This window comes from Electrophorus electricus, chromosome 23 (assembly GCF_013358815.1).
Source record: "Electrophorus electricus isolate fEleEle1 chromosome 23, fEleEle1.pri, whole genome shotgun sequence".
Classification (NCBI taxonomy): domain Eukaryota; kingdom Metazoa; phylum Chordata; class Actinopteri; order Gymnotiformes; family Gymnotidae; genus Electrophorus; species Electrophorus electricus.
The window spans coordinates 4312954-4331290 of record NC_049557.1 but is presented as its reverse complement, the minus strand read 5'-3'; the positions used below and the strand labels follow the sequence as shown (position 1 = coordinate 4331290).

The 18337-nt window shown below is 46.6% G+C and overlaps 1 protein-coding gene across 1 annotated transcript in view; it reads left to right on the top strand.

The window, feature by feature from the left end:
- prex1 (phosphatidylinositol-3,4,5-trisphosphate-dependent Rac exchange factor 1) overlaps positions 1–18337 on the top strand; it is a 51026-nt gene that overhangs the window by 11642 nt on the left and 21047 nt on the right. Inside the window, exons 2-11 of the mRNA XM_027016006.2 lie at positions 5455–5520; positions 5609–5731; positions 8158–8262; positions 8411–8512; positions 8777–8938; positions 10373–10506; positions 10768–10883; positions 12534–12683; positions 15077–15224; positions 17777–17877. Of these exons, the coding sequence (XP_026871807.2) occupies positions 5455–5520; positions 5609–5731; positions 8158–8262; positions 8411–8512; positions 8777–8938; positions 10373–10506; positions 10768–10883; positions 12534–12683; positions 15077–15224; positions 17777–17877 (1207 nt within the window). The remainder of the gene's footprint in view (positions 1–5454; positions 5521–5608; positions 5732–8157; positions 8263–8410; positions 8513–8776; positions 8939–10372; positions 10507–10767; positions 10884–12533; positions 12684–15076; positions 15225–17776; positions 17878–18337) is intronic.

The window sequence follows — 18337 nt, the reverse complement described above, 5'->3', positions numbered from 1 at the left end:
CGTTTGTTAGTAAGGGTTTCCCTGTACAGCTGGTGCTTATTGACCATAAACCTTACCTTAGCCATCCATGTTCCAGCGCTGCTAGGTCAACCATAACAGTTAGCCTTGAAGTCTGCTGATGGCAGAAGTCATGACAGCAGGCCCTTGACCCTGCGCCTTCTTGGATCAGGGTGCTGTCTATGAGAGCATATGGCCAGTCTGGGTTTTCTTACCTCGCTGACTGACTGTCCTTGCCTGACCAACGCACTTCAAACAAAGGGCTAGACACCACGTCTAACCTTCTGCCACTCTCCAGACTTGGACCACTGGGAAAGGGGGTCTGGAGGCAGAACGCTGGGGCATGGCCGATGAAGGTTTCCTTTAGGCATATGGCTCTTGGAAGACATGCAGAACATGAAAGCAGAACAGTTTGTCTATGCCAGCCTTGCTAGTCACGTGTTTGTCATCTGCTTATTTATTTAAATTAAGTTCTATAAAGCTTAATTGTCAGATCAGTGACATTGGTTTATATCTGCACCCTTCATCATAACTGCACGCACAGGATTTGTGAGCTTGACCAGCACTGACCCATGCACCAGATCTTTGCAGCCAATTGAGTCAGGCCCCCGAGCTCACATATGCACCTTCCGCTGGCCTGTTGAGCCTGTGCAGCCAAAACTAAGGTTGCACGCTGTCGGAGTGTGCACGTGTGTGGGGAGTACTTGTGCACGCACAGTCCCTTTTGCACTGGTTCCTGTCTGTGGACATTCTTCCTCTTTTCGTTTTATCCAAAAGAGATTTCTTGACTTTTTTTTCTTTTTCTCTGTGCATGCTTATTTTTGGCACACGTGCATGTGTGAGACTTGGTTCAGATTTGATAAACTTTGTGCAGTAACAAAGTCTGGATGATGATTTTGTGCAGCGGGCTCTGAAGCTTCCTGTTTTGGCCACCATAAACTACTAGTGAAGGAGGCAAAGCACTTGCAGAAAAACAACCTTCTTAGAAGTCTGTTTTAGCGGCTAGGAGTTAGAACCGACAACATGAGGTGTTTTTTTTTGTTTTTTTGCGCAATGCTTAAGCTGTTTCTTCTCACGTTCATGCATCTTATCCCCATGCTATGATGGATAATAGTGGGGTGTTTTTTTGTTTTGTTTTTTTTTAAAATCAGAATGGGGCAGGATGATGTCTGTTAACATGCCAATGAAAGACTTTACACTGGCCTGTGAGAAAAGCCATCAAGAGGGTCTTTAATGACTGAGCAGCTAAGGTCCTGACCTGCGAAGAGAGTGAGAGAGTGACACAAATTGGCCCTTTTGGCATTAGGTGTTGAGCCATTTTGGAAGGGACTCGTTCTGTGGGCCACTCTCAGAGCCTTACCTCCAAGTTCTCCTGGAAATGAACATTGACAATGGAGCTCTAATTGGCAGTGAGGCGGTGCTGCTGCGATAGTGAAACTTCCCCACAACCTACATCCTTCTTCTGCTGCTCCCAATAAGATGAGCGATTGACCTACAAATGCTTCATTTGCTAAGCACTCTCTCATTTAGGCAGTTGCAGTGGCGATAGTAGATTTGATGGCCTCTAACTTCAAAAATTTTCTCATGTGCTTAAATTTATTTTTTTTCTTTCTGTGACCTAGATGTTTCTGCCAGTCACCATGGGCAAGAAGCCCATGTATCACCTCAGGACTTAAAAGTGTGAGACATCCCACTATGAGCCAGGCCCTCCCCTCTGCATGTCATCTGCTTGTTGCCCAGTGCCATCAGTTGGGTCTTTGGCTCTTCCATGCTGCACATGGTTAAAGCCCTGGTAGAATATGGAGACTAAGAGCTAATGCAACATGGAGCAGGCGTAAGCCATGTGCCGGTCTCCACTAGATATTTTCACGACCAGGGCTCCAGCAAGCAGCTTTTAAAATGAATCAAGGGAGAAGGGTGCCTTGCTACGTCACTGTTTTTGTGTGCTTGCATGCATGTATATGTGTGTGTGGTAGAGTGCGATCCTATGTGACTAGCTCCTCTGTTCCCAAGCGGAGGAGCTGTCGGCGCTGGGCCATCTCTGAAACAAGGGTGAAAGGCAGTGTAAGGTAGTGCGTCTCCACCGCCCCCGCTGCTGACCGCATGCTCCAGAAGGAACCCCCTCCCAACAATGAACAGTGTCTGCATATTTTGCACAGGAACACCGGTGGCTTTTGTTGGTGACCGAGTATTGCAACTTCCTTCCTAAAAAGGTGAGCGACTGAGGTCCGCTCTGTCCCAGAATCAGGCCACATGTTCTGGTTAAGGTCACAGTGTAAAAACACTGGAGGTTTTTTTTTTTTTTTTTTCCCCCCCTCCCCAGGGCTAATTGAGACTGAAGTCAGCTAACAGCTTGTTTCCTTCGCCCATGACATATAGGCACTTCCAGGTTCTTCTCTCGCCCTGATCGCCTGGAGCGGTTATGCGAGTCCTGTGCTCCTATCACCAGCTGCAGCCGGAGGGCCCTCATCAAAAGTTGTATTTGAGCTGTATTAACCAAGCTTTCTGCTTCCAAACCAAACAGGTCCACGAGCTTCCTTCCATAGTCTTAGTTTCTAAGCTGCTGGGTCCAATGTGCATGTATTTTAGGATTACGGGGTGCTGAGAACATCATTCGTTCCTTCCCATACGCCTGTCTTAAATCTCATCTCTGCAAATCGATTAGACAGGTATTTTGAAATTAGCCAGACCTTTAAAGGTTTCCATTAGAAGGCATTTTTAATGCTCCTGACATTCAGATTTGAACATTCTTGCGTGCCTCAAAGAGATGTCAAGTAACAAACGATGGGCTGCTTTCATTAGAACGCAAGCAAATGAATGAATTTGCATCCCATAATCTCAGTAGCACCTGGCCTCAGAGGCTGCTTACTTCACATTCTCTGTTGCCCGGAGGAACGGCCACAGTTGCCATGGAAGCGCAACAGGGCTGTGCAGGATTTTGTTGTTTATTTCCTCACTTTGTGACGTCAATGCGGGATGTGTGTGTATGGGGGGGGGGGGGTTGGGGGTTGTATGCTGCCATGGAAGAGGACAGGCTAAAGTCACCTCCTGTGTGAGGCAGGCCGAACCACTGACTCTCAACCCGGCCTAACCCTCTCAGGTGGAACTTGACTCCTGTAGCAGTTACATATCACTTCATCACTACCATATCTATGCTTATTTTTTACACTTTTTATAAAGGGCTGTATTGAGAGAGGCTTTCTGTTTATTTTATGTTTAAGTCAAAACAAATGACAATGGCTTAAATAAAAAATGGAATAGTTTGTCAACTCTTGCTTCTGAATCTTCCATGCACTTCCTAGCTTGGCCTCTGCTAGCTGTCTGGGAGGGTTACCTCCTTGCCCTGCTGCGATCATCTCCGTGAGCGTTCATGGATCCCCACTCCCCTGGCACACTCCCCTGCAGCTCTTTTGGCCATCTCACACATGGATGAGTCCAGTCAGGATGAGTTTGGATCTGCCATATGGGAGCTTTCGTTAGTACACGCCTGAGGGAGAATGCCCTGGTCCCCGCTCCCCCTCGGCCAGAGGCTGAGTAGCATGAAACGCTGCCACCGGAGCCATGCCTGCCTATACGTTAATCATGTGGCATGTGTCTGCTGTGCACATGCAGTTATTCTGCTGTCCTATGATTTAACTCCGAGTAGCTGAGAACTATGTATAGTTAGAAAAAGCTTGAAAGTTTGGGGGGGGTTTTTTGGCTACACTTTACCCTAAGCACCCAAGGAAGTATTGAAGCTTTGTGGATATGGACATATCACACCGCTGCTGCTCTGACTCTCCCCACGAGCCTGAGGATTTAAAAAAACTGTAAATGTTAATGGGCACTTTAAGGAAAGATGCAATAGCCGACGCCTCCCATAGGCACAGTGTGTGCTGGGTGTGTGGGGCTGCCACGTGGGCAGAAGAGGCAGCCTGTCATTAAGTTCAGGCCAGGGAGGCTTGGTGTGGCTGAGAGGGATGGAGGGAGGGGGGGGGGCAGGGCCCTCCAAAACGTGGCACTCATCCTATTAGGGCAGGGAGGGGCCCGGAGGTGAGAGGCTGCATGCTTAACGCCCGGCTGGCCAATAAAACCACGCGAAAGGGGCGCGGTGGCAGCGGCAGCGTAGTGGCTAGTTCATTCGAAGTATAAGCACAAGTTGGAGTCAATAAGGGCTAAGAAAAGGTGCACGCATGCGCGCACACACACTCACTCGCTCACTGACATGTTTGCACAGAGTAAAGGGGAAAAAAAAGGCAAAAACATTCTGATCTCCAGTGCTGAACGCTGGGCTTTGCTGTGCACATTGGGAATAGCAGCGGTGTGGAAAATGACAGTTGAGGCTGGAAAGTGCCAGGTAATTTAGCAGACGCACAGACTGAGTGAGTCTGCCACGCAATGAGTACCATCACCGGTGGCCGAAAATGGCTTTACAGAGCCATAATTAGAAGTGGCCTTTGAGCGACAGCCTTGCTTTCTCCCAAGGAGACTCTCACACAGTCACACACAAAGCTATAGATAGCTTAAGCTAAAGGCTACTGAAGATGTCTCTGTCTCTCGCTCCCTCCCTCCCTGTTGAATAATGGGATGGGATGGCTGAGATGATGTGCTCTCTCTGTTCCCATGGAGTAGACGCTCAAGCCCCTTGTCTTTATCTTTAATTAATTACTTGTACTCCTCATACCTAATGGCAATTCATCTTTTGAAGCTACTATGGTGTGGCTTGGTCCTCACAGTAACACTTCCACACGTGTCCATGTGCAGGTGCGCATGTGTGTGGGATCTGTGTGTGTGTCCACTCTCCCAGTGCTTGCCTGTTGGAGTGTGGTCTCTAGCCACAGTGGGGCATGGTTCCTGTAGACTTTTAAAATCCCCCTTTTTGGCTTAGATGCCTGTGGCAAAACCACATTTCCCAATATGCCGCCTGTATGCAGTGAACCAATGATCCATTGCTTCTCTTTCTGTTTGACAGACGTTTAGGAGTTGACGTCTGTTCCTTTCGACCAAGCTGATCATTGTATGTGTTCCTTGGGCTTCGTTGCCAAGCCATAGGTTCAGACTGGTCAGGACTGAGTCAGAAGCATGACGTGTGGCACGTTGGGGTTGCTCACAAACCAGTTGTTTATTTAAAAAAAAGACAAATGATTTCTTATGTATGCAAGTCTTTATTTATATTTTACTATTTGCTTTTTATTGAATTTTTTATGCAGTGAAAACTTTCTTTGAGTCAGAGGTGTCATTTACAGTTTGCTATGTAAAAAATGGGGCAAATGGAAATATTCTACACAACTGATCTGACAAAAACAGGAAAATGGATCAAAAACATCTAAAAAATCTTTACGCCCCTTGGTCATGCCAAACCTGTACTGATTTAACATTAGTAAGCAAATACCTGTCTCATAAAATGTTTAACTCTATAACAACTCTATCCTTAACTCTGTAATGCTATATTTCTTTCTTTGCTTTTTTTCTCTCAAGGCCTTTCTATGGAGAATCAGACAGACGGCAGAAAGCCAACAGTGTCTGACCCCCGAACAGGTCAAGGTACGAAACCCGGGGCAAACCTGCGAGTACGAGGGATTCGGTAGGGTCATTATGCTGCTAACGCTCTCCTCCTTGCCTCTGACCACAGATCCTGTTCTCCAACATCGAGGAGATCCTGGGTGTCCACCTGGAGGTGCTGTCGGCGCTGGACGCTAGCCTGCAGCCCGAACCCCAGCCTCAGCATGCTCTTGGCCATGTCTTCCTTCAGTTCGTGAGTGCCCACTCTCTGCTTCCTGACTTCCTGTCAGCCCTTGGACATTATCCTTGATTTGCTTGTCACTGCAGTTGATTTTCCATTTTATACTAATGTGTCGTTGACACAATGCCAACCAATATTCTTCTGCGAGCAGGAAATCTTCCTATCTGGGTTTAGATTTGCTATTCAACAGGTGTGAACTGAATTTGCACTAGTGAGTAGGCTCTGGGCAGTCTGTTGCCCTGGCGTCGTAACCTCCAGGTCAGAGTTGCGTTTTCCCCCCTCTGTTAAGTCAGGGACCTTGAGTCCTCATCAGAGGCCCCATTGCATAATTCAAGAGGAGGGTCTTTAGGACCATAAGTCACTGAAACGAAACCCCACTGGAGGAGTACACACAGTCCCTGAGGCTGGCCCAGGGTTGGTATATGGTGTTATCTCAGAAAATAACAGAATGCATGACAGAAAATGTCTAAATACTGTGTAAATGCGGTATTTAACACTGCCCAGAGTATTTGCTTAATTTCTATGACTGAGCCCAATTTCAGGACCCTCAATGCCAGAATTGTTCTATAATATGAAAAAGTGTTTGTCAAAGGAACAAACAAAGTCTATGCGCTATTTTGGACACAAGTGTTAGCTTTCATATAAGGAAATAAAGTTGGAAATGAAAGCAAGTAGTGTGGGGTTTGGGCCCATGTGAAAACGGCCTTAGACGGAAACATGTCACGTGCAGTGTTCTGTCTGTTTCTGAATTTTTTTTTAACCTTTTGCTCTGTGGACATTTAATTTGCAATTAAATTTTTTTTTTTTCTTACTGGTGGTATTTCCAACCTGCAGGCGAAAAGTTTTTTTCCTTAAAGACAAAATAACTCCTTCACACTTTAGCCTCGGTGCACACATTCTGATGGTGGAAAGAAGTAAAGACAATCTGTCCACCATTTAAAATCACTTATCACTTAAAATATTTACTTAAAAGCATGCGTATTAATATTTGAACTTCACCCATGAAGTTGTCTTGATTATCTCATGTTAAAGCCTGTGTAAGGCAGGACTGATGCTGTGATGTAATGTATCAGAGCTGTGAGGCTTCCGGTATCTTACATTATACGTGGGGGGGGATTAAAGCACTGTGACAAATGGCACTGCTGAACATGATGATTTGCACATGCAGTCACACAAACACCAGTTTCCATCACAGGAAATGGAGAAGAGGAAGAGGTCTGAACAGATGAGCGTCCTTCCTCACACATTTTAGACAGACATGGGTGGGGGTGGGGACACAGACAGCATACAGGCAGACAATCTTACAGTCATTCAGAGAGAGAGAGAGCAAGACAGAGAGACAGACAAACTGTGGTAAGCGCTTTCCAGCCATCCGTTGTCTGAAGCCCATTACCACAGATGTGCCCATGGGGTTCACTATATTCCCTTTCAACTCCATCAAGATGGCCAGATAAGCAGGTAGAGCTTCAGGAAGAGAGTGGTACCCTGGCTGGGCTACAATACCACACCCGTGTTCTGCTTCTCTGTAGCCCAGTCAGTTGCGCTCCACCCCAACGCCCATGCATCATTCACGATCCATGACCTCCATCCCAGCTCGGGGGTGGTTATCACTGCCCACACCTTCAAGATTTCGCTGTTGCGAAACACGCACTCGCAAAACCACACCTGTAACCCCGAAGCCACCTCAGGGCCGACGACTAGATTGCCATGCGACAGATGGTTTGTATGTGAGGCTGTTTGTGTCTGCAACTTCCTGTTTCTTTCATACTCGCTGCTACCATGGCAGCCACAAACAGGGTGTAACTCTTCAGACCCAGGAACTCCGATTTTGTTTCCTGTGTTGCTTCGACTAATGGAGATCAGGCACTCACTCTTCAGGGCTTCCTTTGCAAAGCTAGTTTCATTACCTTTTGTCGTTGGGGGCCAATATGGCTGTGACCAGTTAAAGTGAGAACTCACTAGGCGTTGCCTTTAAACGACTTTTAGGTGAAGCGAAATCCTTCTTATTTCTCAGTTCTCAAAACTTGCCATTCATGATATGCGACAGTCGAGTTCACAGGAATAGGCAACAGCATAATATTGTTGCCAATTAATTCCCACTGAAATGATGAATGTTTTTGTATACCCCCGCTATGCATTATGAGCACATGCACAGAGTGATTGCAGTGGTCTCATGAATGGAGCAATTGCTTTCTCATCAAAGCTGTATTTATATTCCTGCCGATTACAGTGCCTTGCTGCAGATCAACAGATGCGTTGGTTGGCATCGGCGTTGCGAGTGTGGTGCAAGTAAATGCCGGGGCCGGCGTTCCTGCCGAGATCCCGGTGCAGTGGAATGCTGGGGCTGGTAATCCTGCCAGAAGCTGGCCATGTTTGCTAGCCGGGCGCTCAGGTGTGCCACAGCTCAGCGTGCTGATACGTGTTTCTCTGCATTCCAGAGAGGTCGCTTCTCTGTGTATGGAGAGTACTGCAGCAACCACGAGAAGGCCCTCCGGCTCCTGATGGAGCTCAACAAGATCTCGCACATCCGAACGTTCTTACTGGTGAGTACTGAGAGAGACCCCCCCCCCCCATGTTTTGAGGGAGCTGGTTTTTGGTTGTCTGATGTATTTAGCAAACAATATTGATTTTATATGCTTTAATATGCTTTAATATGATTTAATATGCTTAATATGCACGTGTCTCTTCCAGCACTGCATGCTACTAGGCGGGAAGAAGAGCACAGATGTGCCCCTGGAGGGCTACTTGCTCTCCCCCATCCAGAGGATCTGCAAATACCCGCTCCTCCTGAAGGTAACGCAGGAGTTTGTTTTTCCTCATGTCTCCTCCCACGTTCTCCTGGATGGGAGAAATAAGTGGTTTAGTGAGACCTTTGCCACAAAGCAAACAGTTACAAATCATCTTCAGTTGTGCTAGAGGTGCACAGTTAGGCACCTTGTGCAGCACGGATCAACGTTTTTAAACCACTTCTGCCTTGAGCCCGTGAGCTGCAGCAGGAGGAGAACGCGTGATGTTTGCTCCCACACGCCTAGCTCGCTCCTGTTTTTGCCACTACAGGAACTGCTGAAGAGGACCCCGAAGAAGCACTTGGACTACCCTGCTGTGGAAGAAGCGCTGCAAGCCATGAAGGAGGTGTGCTCCAACATCAATGAGACCAAGAGGCAGATGGAGAAGATGGAGGCTCTGGAGCAGCTACAGTCGCACATTGAGGGCTGGGAGGTGAGCGTGTAGTGCGTGCGTGCGTGTTTTCTGGGTGTTGGCTGCTGTAACGATTACGAAAAATAGCACAGGATGTAAGATGTGCAGAATAATGATGATCTATCTGGAAGCCAGAGCTCGGTGCTGTTTAGTATGTGGTATGCTGTTTAGAAAGCGTGTGCAACACTGGTGCATTTCCTGAGTGTAGCCTTAACTGAGACAGGCTCCATGGTGACCTTCTCTTTAAATGCACCACAAGGTGAAAAAGGGTGTGTTCATGGATGAAAGCCATGTTGTTTCCCAGGAGATCAGCTGGTGCTTTGGAACACGCTACTGTAGGCCCTTCCTGTCTGTCTGTATTTCTTCCTCTCTTCAGTACTAAAACTTCTCTTTTCCTCTTCTGTCTCCTCTGTCTTCCGCTCTGTCTTCATTAAGTCTCCCTTGCCTTCCTCCTGTGCTTTTTGGACTTGAGGCTCTGACCAGCACTCATCCCCCAACAGCCATGCTCGGCTGGGTTCCCGCAGTCCAGCCCCCCTAGGGGAGCTTCAGTATTTGCCCCCCCCCCACTGCCCTGCCCTTTCCCAGAGAGGCCCCAGTCTGCCCCAGTGCCACCACACAGTTGAGGCAGCACCGTGAGCCCTGTGGCCTGCTGCCAGCAAGAATCGCTTAGTGGAGGGTTTTGGCACACGCCCACAGCAGTTACACTTTCCCCCATGGGATGGCACCTTGCATTTCTAGACCATTGATTTTCCAAGACTGCGGCCAGAGTGATGAGAGATGGGTTTTACACTACCTCCTCATTCTGCTTGTTTACGAGAGATATCTGCAGGATAATGGTTATAAATGCTACAGCAGGCTGGCTTCTTTCAGCCCAACGTAAATCAACCCTAACGCAGACGGGGTGGACATGCAAGCTGACAAACTGCCAGTTCTCCATTCGATCAATGTGGACACACCATTGATTAAACAGACCAAATGGAGTCTCCTTCATATACAACACACACACACACACTCTCTCTCTCCTGTGTAGAGTCAGTGTTGATTGCTCCCTCTCTTCCCAGATCAAATACGTCAGTAACGGTCTGAAGCACTGCGGAGGTCTGGTTCGCTCAGTCTGAGCATCCCTGACTTTTGCAGGACACCTGCACGGTGCACTTACGCAGGTCTCGCGCAGCAAGGGAAAGAGGGAGTCGAGAGTTTAAAAAAAAAATGCTCAAAGCCTAAAGACTGAGAACTTGGTGCACAAGTGTTTGCCAGAGTCCACAACATGGGCAACTTGCAATCACAGACTTCAGGGTTTTGGAATATCAGTGAGGCAAATGTGCAGCAGGGCAGGAAGTGGGCTTTTAATGCCATCAGTCAATGAACGTCAGTGAAATTAGTAGACAATTTGTAACTGTTTTTGTTTGTCATCATTTTTGATTACCTTGCTTGTTTTTGTTTTTTTCCTTCTAGGGGACAAATCTAACTGATATCTGTACTGAGCTGCTCCTCCATGGGAACCTGCTGAAAATCTCAGCAGGAAACATCCAGGAGAGAGTCTTCTTCCTGTTTGACAACCTCCTGGTGTACTGCAAGAGGAAGTCCAGGCTAGTCAGCTGCGCTTGCCACATTACTCACACTTCCACTGAATGAAAGAACTGACCATTTTTAATGGTGCATGGTTAATATTTGAGCTTGGTTTAGTTTAGTGCTGGCAGCACACCTAAACTAAATCAAGTGTACTATGAGTTTCCTTTTCAGTCTTTTCTCTAGCCTGAAGCACCACATGAATATAAGTCTGAGAGACTAAAAAGTGAATTAAAAATATGTTTGGCTTGTCATTCACAGTTTTTGTGTTAAATGTCTAGGGTGTCAGGGAAGAAGTCCACCAAGAGGACAAAGTCCATCAACGGGCCGCTGTATGTCTTCCGTGGGCGCATCAACACTGAGGTGATGGAGGTGGAGAATGTGGAGGACGGAACAGGTACGTGACTCCACCCAATAGCCTGTACGTCACGCCAGGCCTTCCAGCTGCTGCCACCCCCATAATGGCTAGGCAGCTTTGGGGTAGTTAAGCCATATGAACCCCTATCATCAGTCTTTATCTGTACATTTATTTCTCTGTTTATTAGTTAGTTTGTTTATTAGCTAGTTTGTTTATTTACCTACATTAGTCCATGTATTCACAGAGAAGAGAGAAGTCTGGTAACTGAGTTGACATTGGTATGAGCTTTCATGCTGTGCTGGTGATCTGCTCTGAGACATAAGCCCCCTGTCTTTGTCACCTCTGCTGCGCAACCCACATGCAGGGCCCTACTGTTTGAAGTCTGTACAGACCAAGACTGCAGGAGGTCCAACGGGCTTTTTCTCACTTTCTGTACAAAAGCTGTCAGTGCACCCTGATTGGCAGGATGCCTGCTCGCTGTCTCATATACACATTCTCTCTAATGCATGTGCTAGTGCACATATGCAACACACACACACACACACACTTTATTTGTGAAAAAAAATTCCATGCTCATCTGAGAAAACAGCCCTTGTGCTATCAGAATGTCAGCTCAGACCACATACCCACACCCACCACACCTAGTCAACAGCTCACTTTCACCAATCAGGACATGTTGCTGATTTAACTGGCTTGAATGTAACTTTGATTTTTAACTTTTTTAGCTGAAGTAATCATAGCGATGTGTACAGGGTCCGCTGCACGGTATGAAGCTAGACATTCGCTGTGGACTCCGGAGTTTGGAATTGTCTTGCTTTCTGCGAGTGCTGGCTCACGCCGCCCATCTCGCTCCACCCATCCCGCGCTGCCCAGTTCGATTACTCTGGGTTGATTACCTTGGTTGCATCCTCATTGGGCCACATCAGCTCTAAGTGTCCATGAGCCTCCACCACACCACTTAGTGGCGAGCCGCCTCCCACCCGCCTTCATAGTGGCTAAAAGCTTGACCTCAGGCCTCTCTGTCCTGCCTGATCTGTTTCTACGATCCCCACATTAGCCCCGAGGCCATTACTGAGCCTCATTCTTTATTAAGCTACTCCACCTCACCTGCTGTGAAATGAGGGATAAAATTGGACTGCAGCTTAAGGGTTGAAGTCTGTACTAGATGTACTTGCGCAGACATGGACATACAACAAACCACACCACACACAGGACACGTGTTTTTGACAGTGGAGCTATTTAGAAAGGGATAGTTACTGATGTCTCCCTCTCAAAGGCATTGTTTAATCCTTTTGCATTTTTATGACCGTGTTGGAGATGAAAGCTTCCCCCCCCCCCCCTCCAGCCATGCCTGCATTCCTGCGGTTGTGACTCTTTCTCTAATTGTTTCCACAGGTAGACCTTATATCATTGTTTCATTTGTTATAAAACAAAAAACTGGTAGCACAGGGAAAATGGTACTGTCACAGCACAACTTCCTTAAGAAGCTTTTAAAGCTTTTACTGTAAGTTGATGTGTCCTTCACATTGTCTATTCACAGAGTTTAACAAACATTAATATTTCAGATGATAAAAGTCAGAAGACAGAACTGATGGCGGTCAGTGTGCATGTGTTTGTGTGCGTGTCTGTGTCTGTGTGCATGCATGCGTGTGTATAAATATTTATTAAGCTTTTTTGTTTATTATCTAGCGGACTATCACAGCAACAACTACACTGTGACCAATGGCTGGAAGATTCACAATACGGCCAAAAACAAGTGGTTTGTCTGTATGGCCAAGAATGCTGAGGACAAGCAGAAATGGTTGGATGCCATTTTAAAGGAGCGTGAACAGCGAGAGAGTGAGTAATTTTGTCATTTTCCCTGGCCATAGCTTAATTTCTGTCTCACTGAGGATATTAACCCTCAATATCAAACTTTAGCTGCACATATCTCTTGTAGATGTTAGTTGCCACATACAAAATTGATCAGAATGAATGTTTTTAAGAGTCCTAAAGAGGGTTTGGTTTCTTCAGCATGGTTTTCATCACATGTTGGGCTTTTTAATGCATATGTAACTTTTTAATGCATTATTTTGTCTTCCATGAGGGATTTGGAGCACCTGTGTTGGCCACCTGGTCTTGTTTTTGTGTGTTTGATGTCCATTTCAGGGCTTTCAGTAGCTGGATGCACTGATTCCTAATGCCATTTGATCATAGCTGTAAAACACAGAGCAGAAAACCATTGAGACTGTGACTCTTTAGTGTGATTTATCAATTTGATTTATCGGTTCACAGCTATAAATGCTGGCTACGCATTTAAAGCCCAGAGTTAGCAGTAGCATGGGACATCACATTATGCTGCTGTACTGAGTGAAAGCAGAAAAGTGCTTTTTTTTATGGCATGGCTCATGTTTCGCCTGTTTGAAATCGAGCCCAGTCCAACAGGTGCTCCATCAGACACGTGCATGCGCACACACACACACTCGCACACACACACTCACACACACACACACACACACACACACACACACTCACTCTCTCTCTCATCCCCCCCCACCACCTCTCTGTGGCTTTCAGACATGGTTGTTGATTACATGTTCCGCTTGATGCTTTGTTTGACGCACTGAGGTGCTGCCTTACTTTGACAGTCTGTCCTAGTGCCTCCTATTCAATTCAAATCAGCCAAGTGACATTTGAGGTCAAGGAAGCGGTAAGTTAATGTAATTATGCGGATCAGCATCTGGCTCGAGCAGCCACAGGCTGCATGAAAGCTTTGTGATGACATGTTAAGGGAAGATTCCAAACACCAAAAAATTCCAAACTTGCAAGCCATTGAACTTAATGAAGTAGAATGTTTGCCTTTTAATAAGGCTAACACAGACCAGCTACTTAGCGGACAATAATCAGGCTTGTGAAGCCACAAAAAGGTTTGTGCCTGTTCAGAGCAGGCTGCTGATCGTAAACCAGTTATCACTGGCTGAGGTATCACTATTACCTCTGGACACCGCGATGACGCTGATGGAGTTGGATGCCTACTTTTATTGGATGTTTATAGTACCTTGATTGAGTTTTAGGCAGTTGTGAAGGGCTATCCGTGTCAGAGCTGGTCTGAACCAGCTGCTCAGGGTGGGGGAGTCATACCACCTGCTGTCATTTCCGACACTGTCCCGGTCATCACCTCAGTGTTAGTCCACAGTGAGAGACCCTTTCTGCTGGGTAAACTGGTTATAACCAGGTCAGCAGAAGGAAGGTTACGCACACATGGTTCTCGATTGCAGGTTGAGTTGTGTGATTGCATTGATAGCTGGTTGCTGGGCTTGTTACCGCTGTTAGCCAGCATGCCCACTTTTGCATTGCTGATGCACCTTCACACACTCTGTGTCACACACACACTCACGTAGCTTGTGGCCAGGGGGGGTGGGGTGTTTCCGCCAGCTGCAAGTGGCTCTCGGCTGGGGCTGGGGCAGGAACATGCGATCGCTGCCGTTGGCTTGCCTGGAGGAAGAGGTGTGAGGTAAGCAGATGCTCCCCCCCCAGATTGTGCTGACTGTGGGCTGCCTGCTGCACCTGGTGACAGTGAATCTACTGATATCTCAGTAGCCGTATCTCAGTAGCTCAGTTGGCGCCGTGTTTGGCTTTCCTCTCTGACTGTCCTGTGGGCATTTTTTGAGCCTATTCAGCAGTGCTTTTAGAAATACAGTGCAGGAGCTATATTCAGACTCCCTGAGTGCTTGTGCACTTAATAGCACAATGCTGAAAACTTCAACTAAGCAATTGTTCTTTCTTGACACCGCATGATGAAGCATAACGCCACATCCCCTTGGTGACCTAGGACCCAGGTGGGTGTGTGCATGTCTGTGGTTTATTCCATCAGGGTTCTGGCTCTTGAGGCAGGAGGCCCTAATCACCCACCGGGGAGGGAAAATGGAAAGGAGGGAGGGACGGGGAAAAAGAGAGGGATGGAGAGAGAGAGAGAGACATGAACTTAAGCACTTTCCACAGAAGGAGAGAACTGCAAGTCATCTCGCCCAATAATCAACTTGATGAACTTCATCTGCTCCTGGAATCTGCAGTAGGAAATTACACATCTGCTTTAAGACAGAAAACGGAGCTGTCAACCTCCACGACAGATCAAGGCTGTGGCCCTCAGTTCTGACTTTCTCTTCAGCCCATACTGTAGGCTTCACTGCCTTGTACCGCACCCGTATTGCATGTGAGCCTTGATAACAGCACTCCTTTGTGTTCTGCGACAGGTCTCAAGCTGGGGATGGAGAGAGATGCTTATGTGATGATTGCAGAGAAGGGAGAAAAGCTCTACCACATGATGATGACCAAAAGCCGACATCTCATCAAAGACCGCCGGAGGAAGCTCAGCATCGTGCCCAAGTGCTTCTTGGGAAAGTGAGTCTGTTGGGTTTTGTTTTGTTGAAAATAAATAAATGAAATGTCTAGCTTCTTAGTGTACAGTAAGCCAGCTATTTTGTTTTGTAAGACATCACTGAATATTGATTTTATTTATTTTTAAAATGTTTTTATTTGCCTTATTTGTCTCTCTTAGTCATTTTTGCAGTGAATATTTGGTTCTTTTCTTACTATATAAGATTTTCAGTCTATACTTTAGAAACTTTTAAGTTTTTATTTTCTGTTGGAAGTTATTATATATCTGTGACGCGCGCACACACACACACACACACACACACACACACACACACACACACGCGTACAAAAAAAGAGAGGCTGCTTGTAAATGCTTTCCCAAGCTCAGTGCCAGGCACCCCATCGGACGCAGACATTCCCAGCAAACAGAACATTCAGCATTCATGCCCCCTTTCTATTGCTCATTGCACTCTCTCGCTCTTGCTTTCTCGCTTGCTCCTGCTCACTCACTCACACTCCTTCTCACACTCACTCTCTCACTCATTCTCACTTTCTTCCTCACTCACACTCTTTCAGCAGCATGAATGAACAATGGACACTGCAAACCCATTAAACTCTTTGTGTGTGTGTGTGTGTTTGCCTTCAAGACTGAGATTCCTCGCAGCAATTATAATTGCCTATTTGCATTGCTCTGACTGAAAATAAAAACATTTCTTGCCTCTCTATACATAACTCATTTAGTGAATCAAAGCAAAAACGCAACAAAAGCACTTAATGAAAGGTTCAATACATTTTGGCATTTTTGGTCCTGTTTTATCACATTTCATAACATTCATTTGAAATAATTTTTTATGTATCATTTTATTCTGTCCTATTTATGTGTGTGTGTGTGTGTATAATCCTGCAAATTTAAGGCTATTCAAATGTAGGCAGGTCCGGGATCAGCTTGCGCTGTCGGCCTGGCCTGGTGCAGATTTCACACAGGCTGCTCTCAGCACAGTTGTCCCCATGAACCAGGTGCTAACAGCAGGGTTCCGTGCTGCTGCAGCCCAAGCTTCAGGTGCCCTGGGGCAGCTCTTTCCAGCTCGCGTCTCAGTCCCTCAGCAGATGAAAAATACAGTCAATTCTGTTACAGATCAAATATGGATGCAGATGAATACTGTATGAGTTTCTGTCGGTCTGTCCCCCTTCTCTTTTTATGAGGCAAGTTACGAGAATGAGGCCTTTTTGTATGTGTTGACAACTTGTAGCTAAGTGATTTAATGGGAGTCTTAGCGGAACACAACACAGACAGCCTACAACTTTTTGCCCTGCAAGTCTGCCACAGTACAGTGCATACTAAAACATGGGATTCTTGCACAAACATGCACACACACGCTTGCGTCTAAACATATACGGACTTTCTCTCGCATGCACCTTCGCACACCTTGCGCGTGTCCGTGTGTGCGTTAGCCGTGGAGGACATTAAAGCGTTACATCAGCCCTGATTAGTTCCCTCTGGGAGCACCACTCTCCTGTCGGTGTGAATTAGAGACTCGTGTACGTTCAGCACAGCCAGTGCCGGCTTCTCTCATGCACCTCAGCCTGTAGGCCTCCACCGAGCCTGCTCCACCCAGTCTGCTACTGGCATCTGGCCAGCCAGGCATACAGACTTGGTTTAACAAAAAAAAAAGTTTTATAAAAATTCTGGTGGTTTTGCTTGTTTTGTTTTGTTTTTTGGGGGGCAGTAATAAGTGCAGTGTAGGTGGAAATCTTCTTTTAATGTATGAAAGTGACAAACTTGCAGTATGGGACGAAACGTATTATGAAGTGGAGCACTGTGGAGGGTGAGGGCAGGAGGTTCGAGTTGTGATGGTGTGAGGGTTCTGGCACTGCCTCCAACCTCCTCTCTAGACCCAACCAAACCCATCTGCCTTCATTTACTGGACTTGCTCCATCTGGTGTGAGCATGCGCGCGCGCACACACACATACACACGCACGCACACACACACAAAATCCGTCACATTTACTTAAGTGTTATAGCAATTTGCACTTTACTTATTCTGGGAGAATTCATGCTGTTTCTCACACAAATAACAGGCGTGCTCCCCAGGACAGCCGTCACCCACTTCTGACATTTCATTACTACTTTATTTTCACTACAAGCTGCCTTTAATTACCATTTAGACCAGTGAAATAACAACTAAAGAGCTAACCAGCTGCTGCATCAAATAAACCTGTTGATCATTATGATAAGATGACTAGTGGAATCTTCCTCAGGCATTCGTGGAAAAGCCTGCAGCTATGTAAGAACTTTGGTTCACTGGCAGCAAATTAGCCTTTCTTTGTTATCTGATGCACTACGAATACCCAAAGTCAAAGGTGTAAATATGTTAATATGAGTGCACGGTGTTCTGTGGAGACTGATAATGTGGTATCTCTCTCTGTCTGTCTGTGTGTGTGTGTGTGTGTGTGTGTGTGTGTGTGTGTGTGTGTGTGTGTGTGTGTGTGTGTGTGTGTGTGTGTGTGTGTGTGTGTGTGTGTGTGTGTGTGTGTGTGTGTGTGCGTGCGTGCGCATGCACGTGCACACCATCAGTGAGTTCGTGGCCTGGCTGTTGGAGATGGGGGAGATCAGTAAAGCAGAGGAGGGCATTAATCTTGGCCAAGCCCTGCTGGAGAACGGCCTGATTCACCACGGTAAGAGGCTGCCACAGTCGCTGGTGCTCTCTTCTACTCTCCCCTGTCTTCATCTGAAACATTTCCCTTCTTTCTTTCTTTTTTTTTTTGTTGTTGTTGCATTATTGTCTCCATTAGCAGTATTTTTTTTAATGGCCAAATGGCAATATTGCAGTATCAGTCTTTTTTATCACATCCCCAAGTCTGTTGAGCATAAATAGTCTGCACATTTTGAAGCTAAAAAGTGTTTAAAAAACAAACAAAAAGGTGTGTGGGTGTGTGTGGGGGGGTGGTGGTGGATGGGGAGGGTGGGGGTGTTGATTCTGCCAAAGCACGTGCGCGTATCTCGTTTCAGCAGCTAGCTGATACCCGAGTGCATCTCGAGGCTCTCCCTCTTTTTCCTCTGTTACGGCGTGCTGCGCAATGACAGAAACCTCCATGAATAATGGATGACATGAGGTGTTTAGTTCATCCCAGGGCT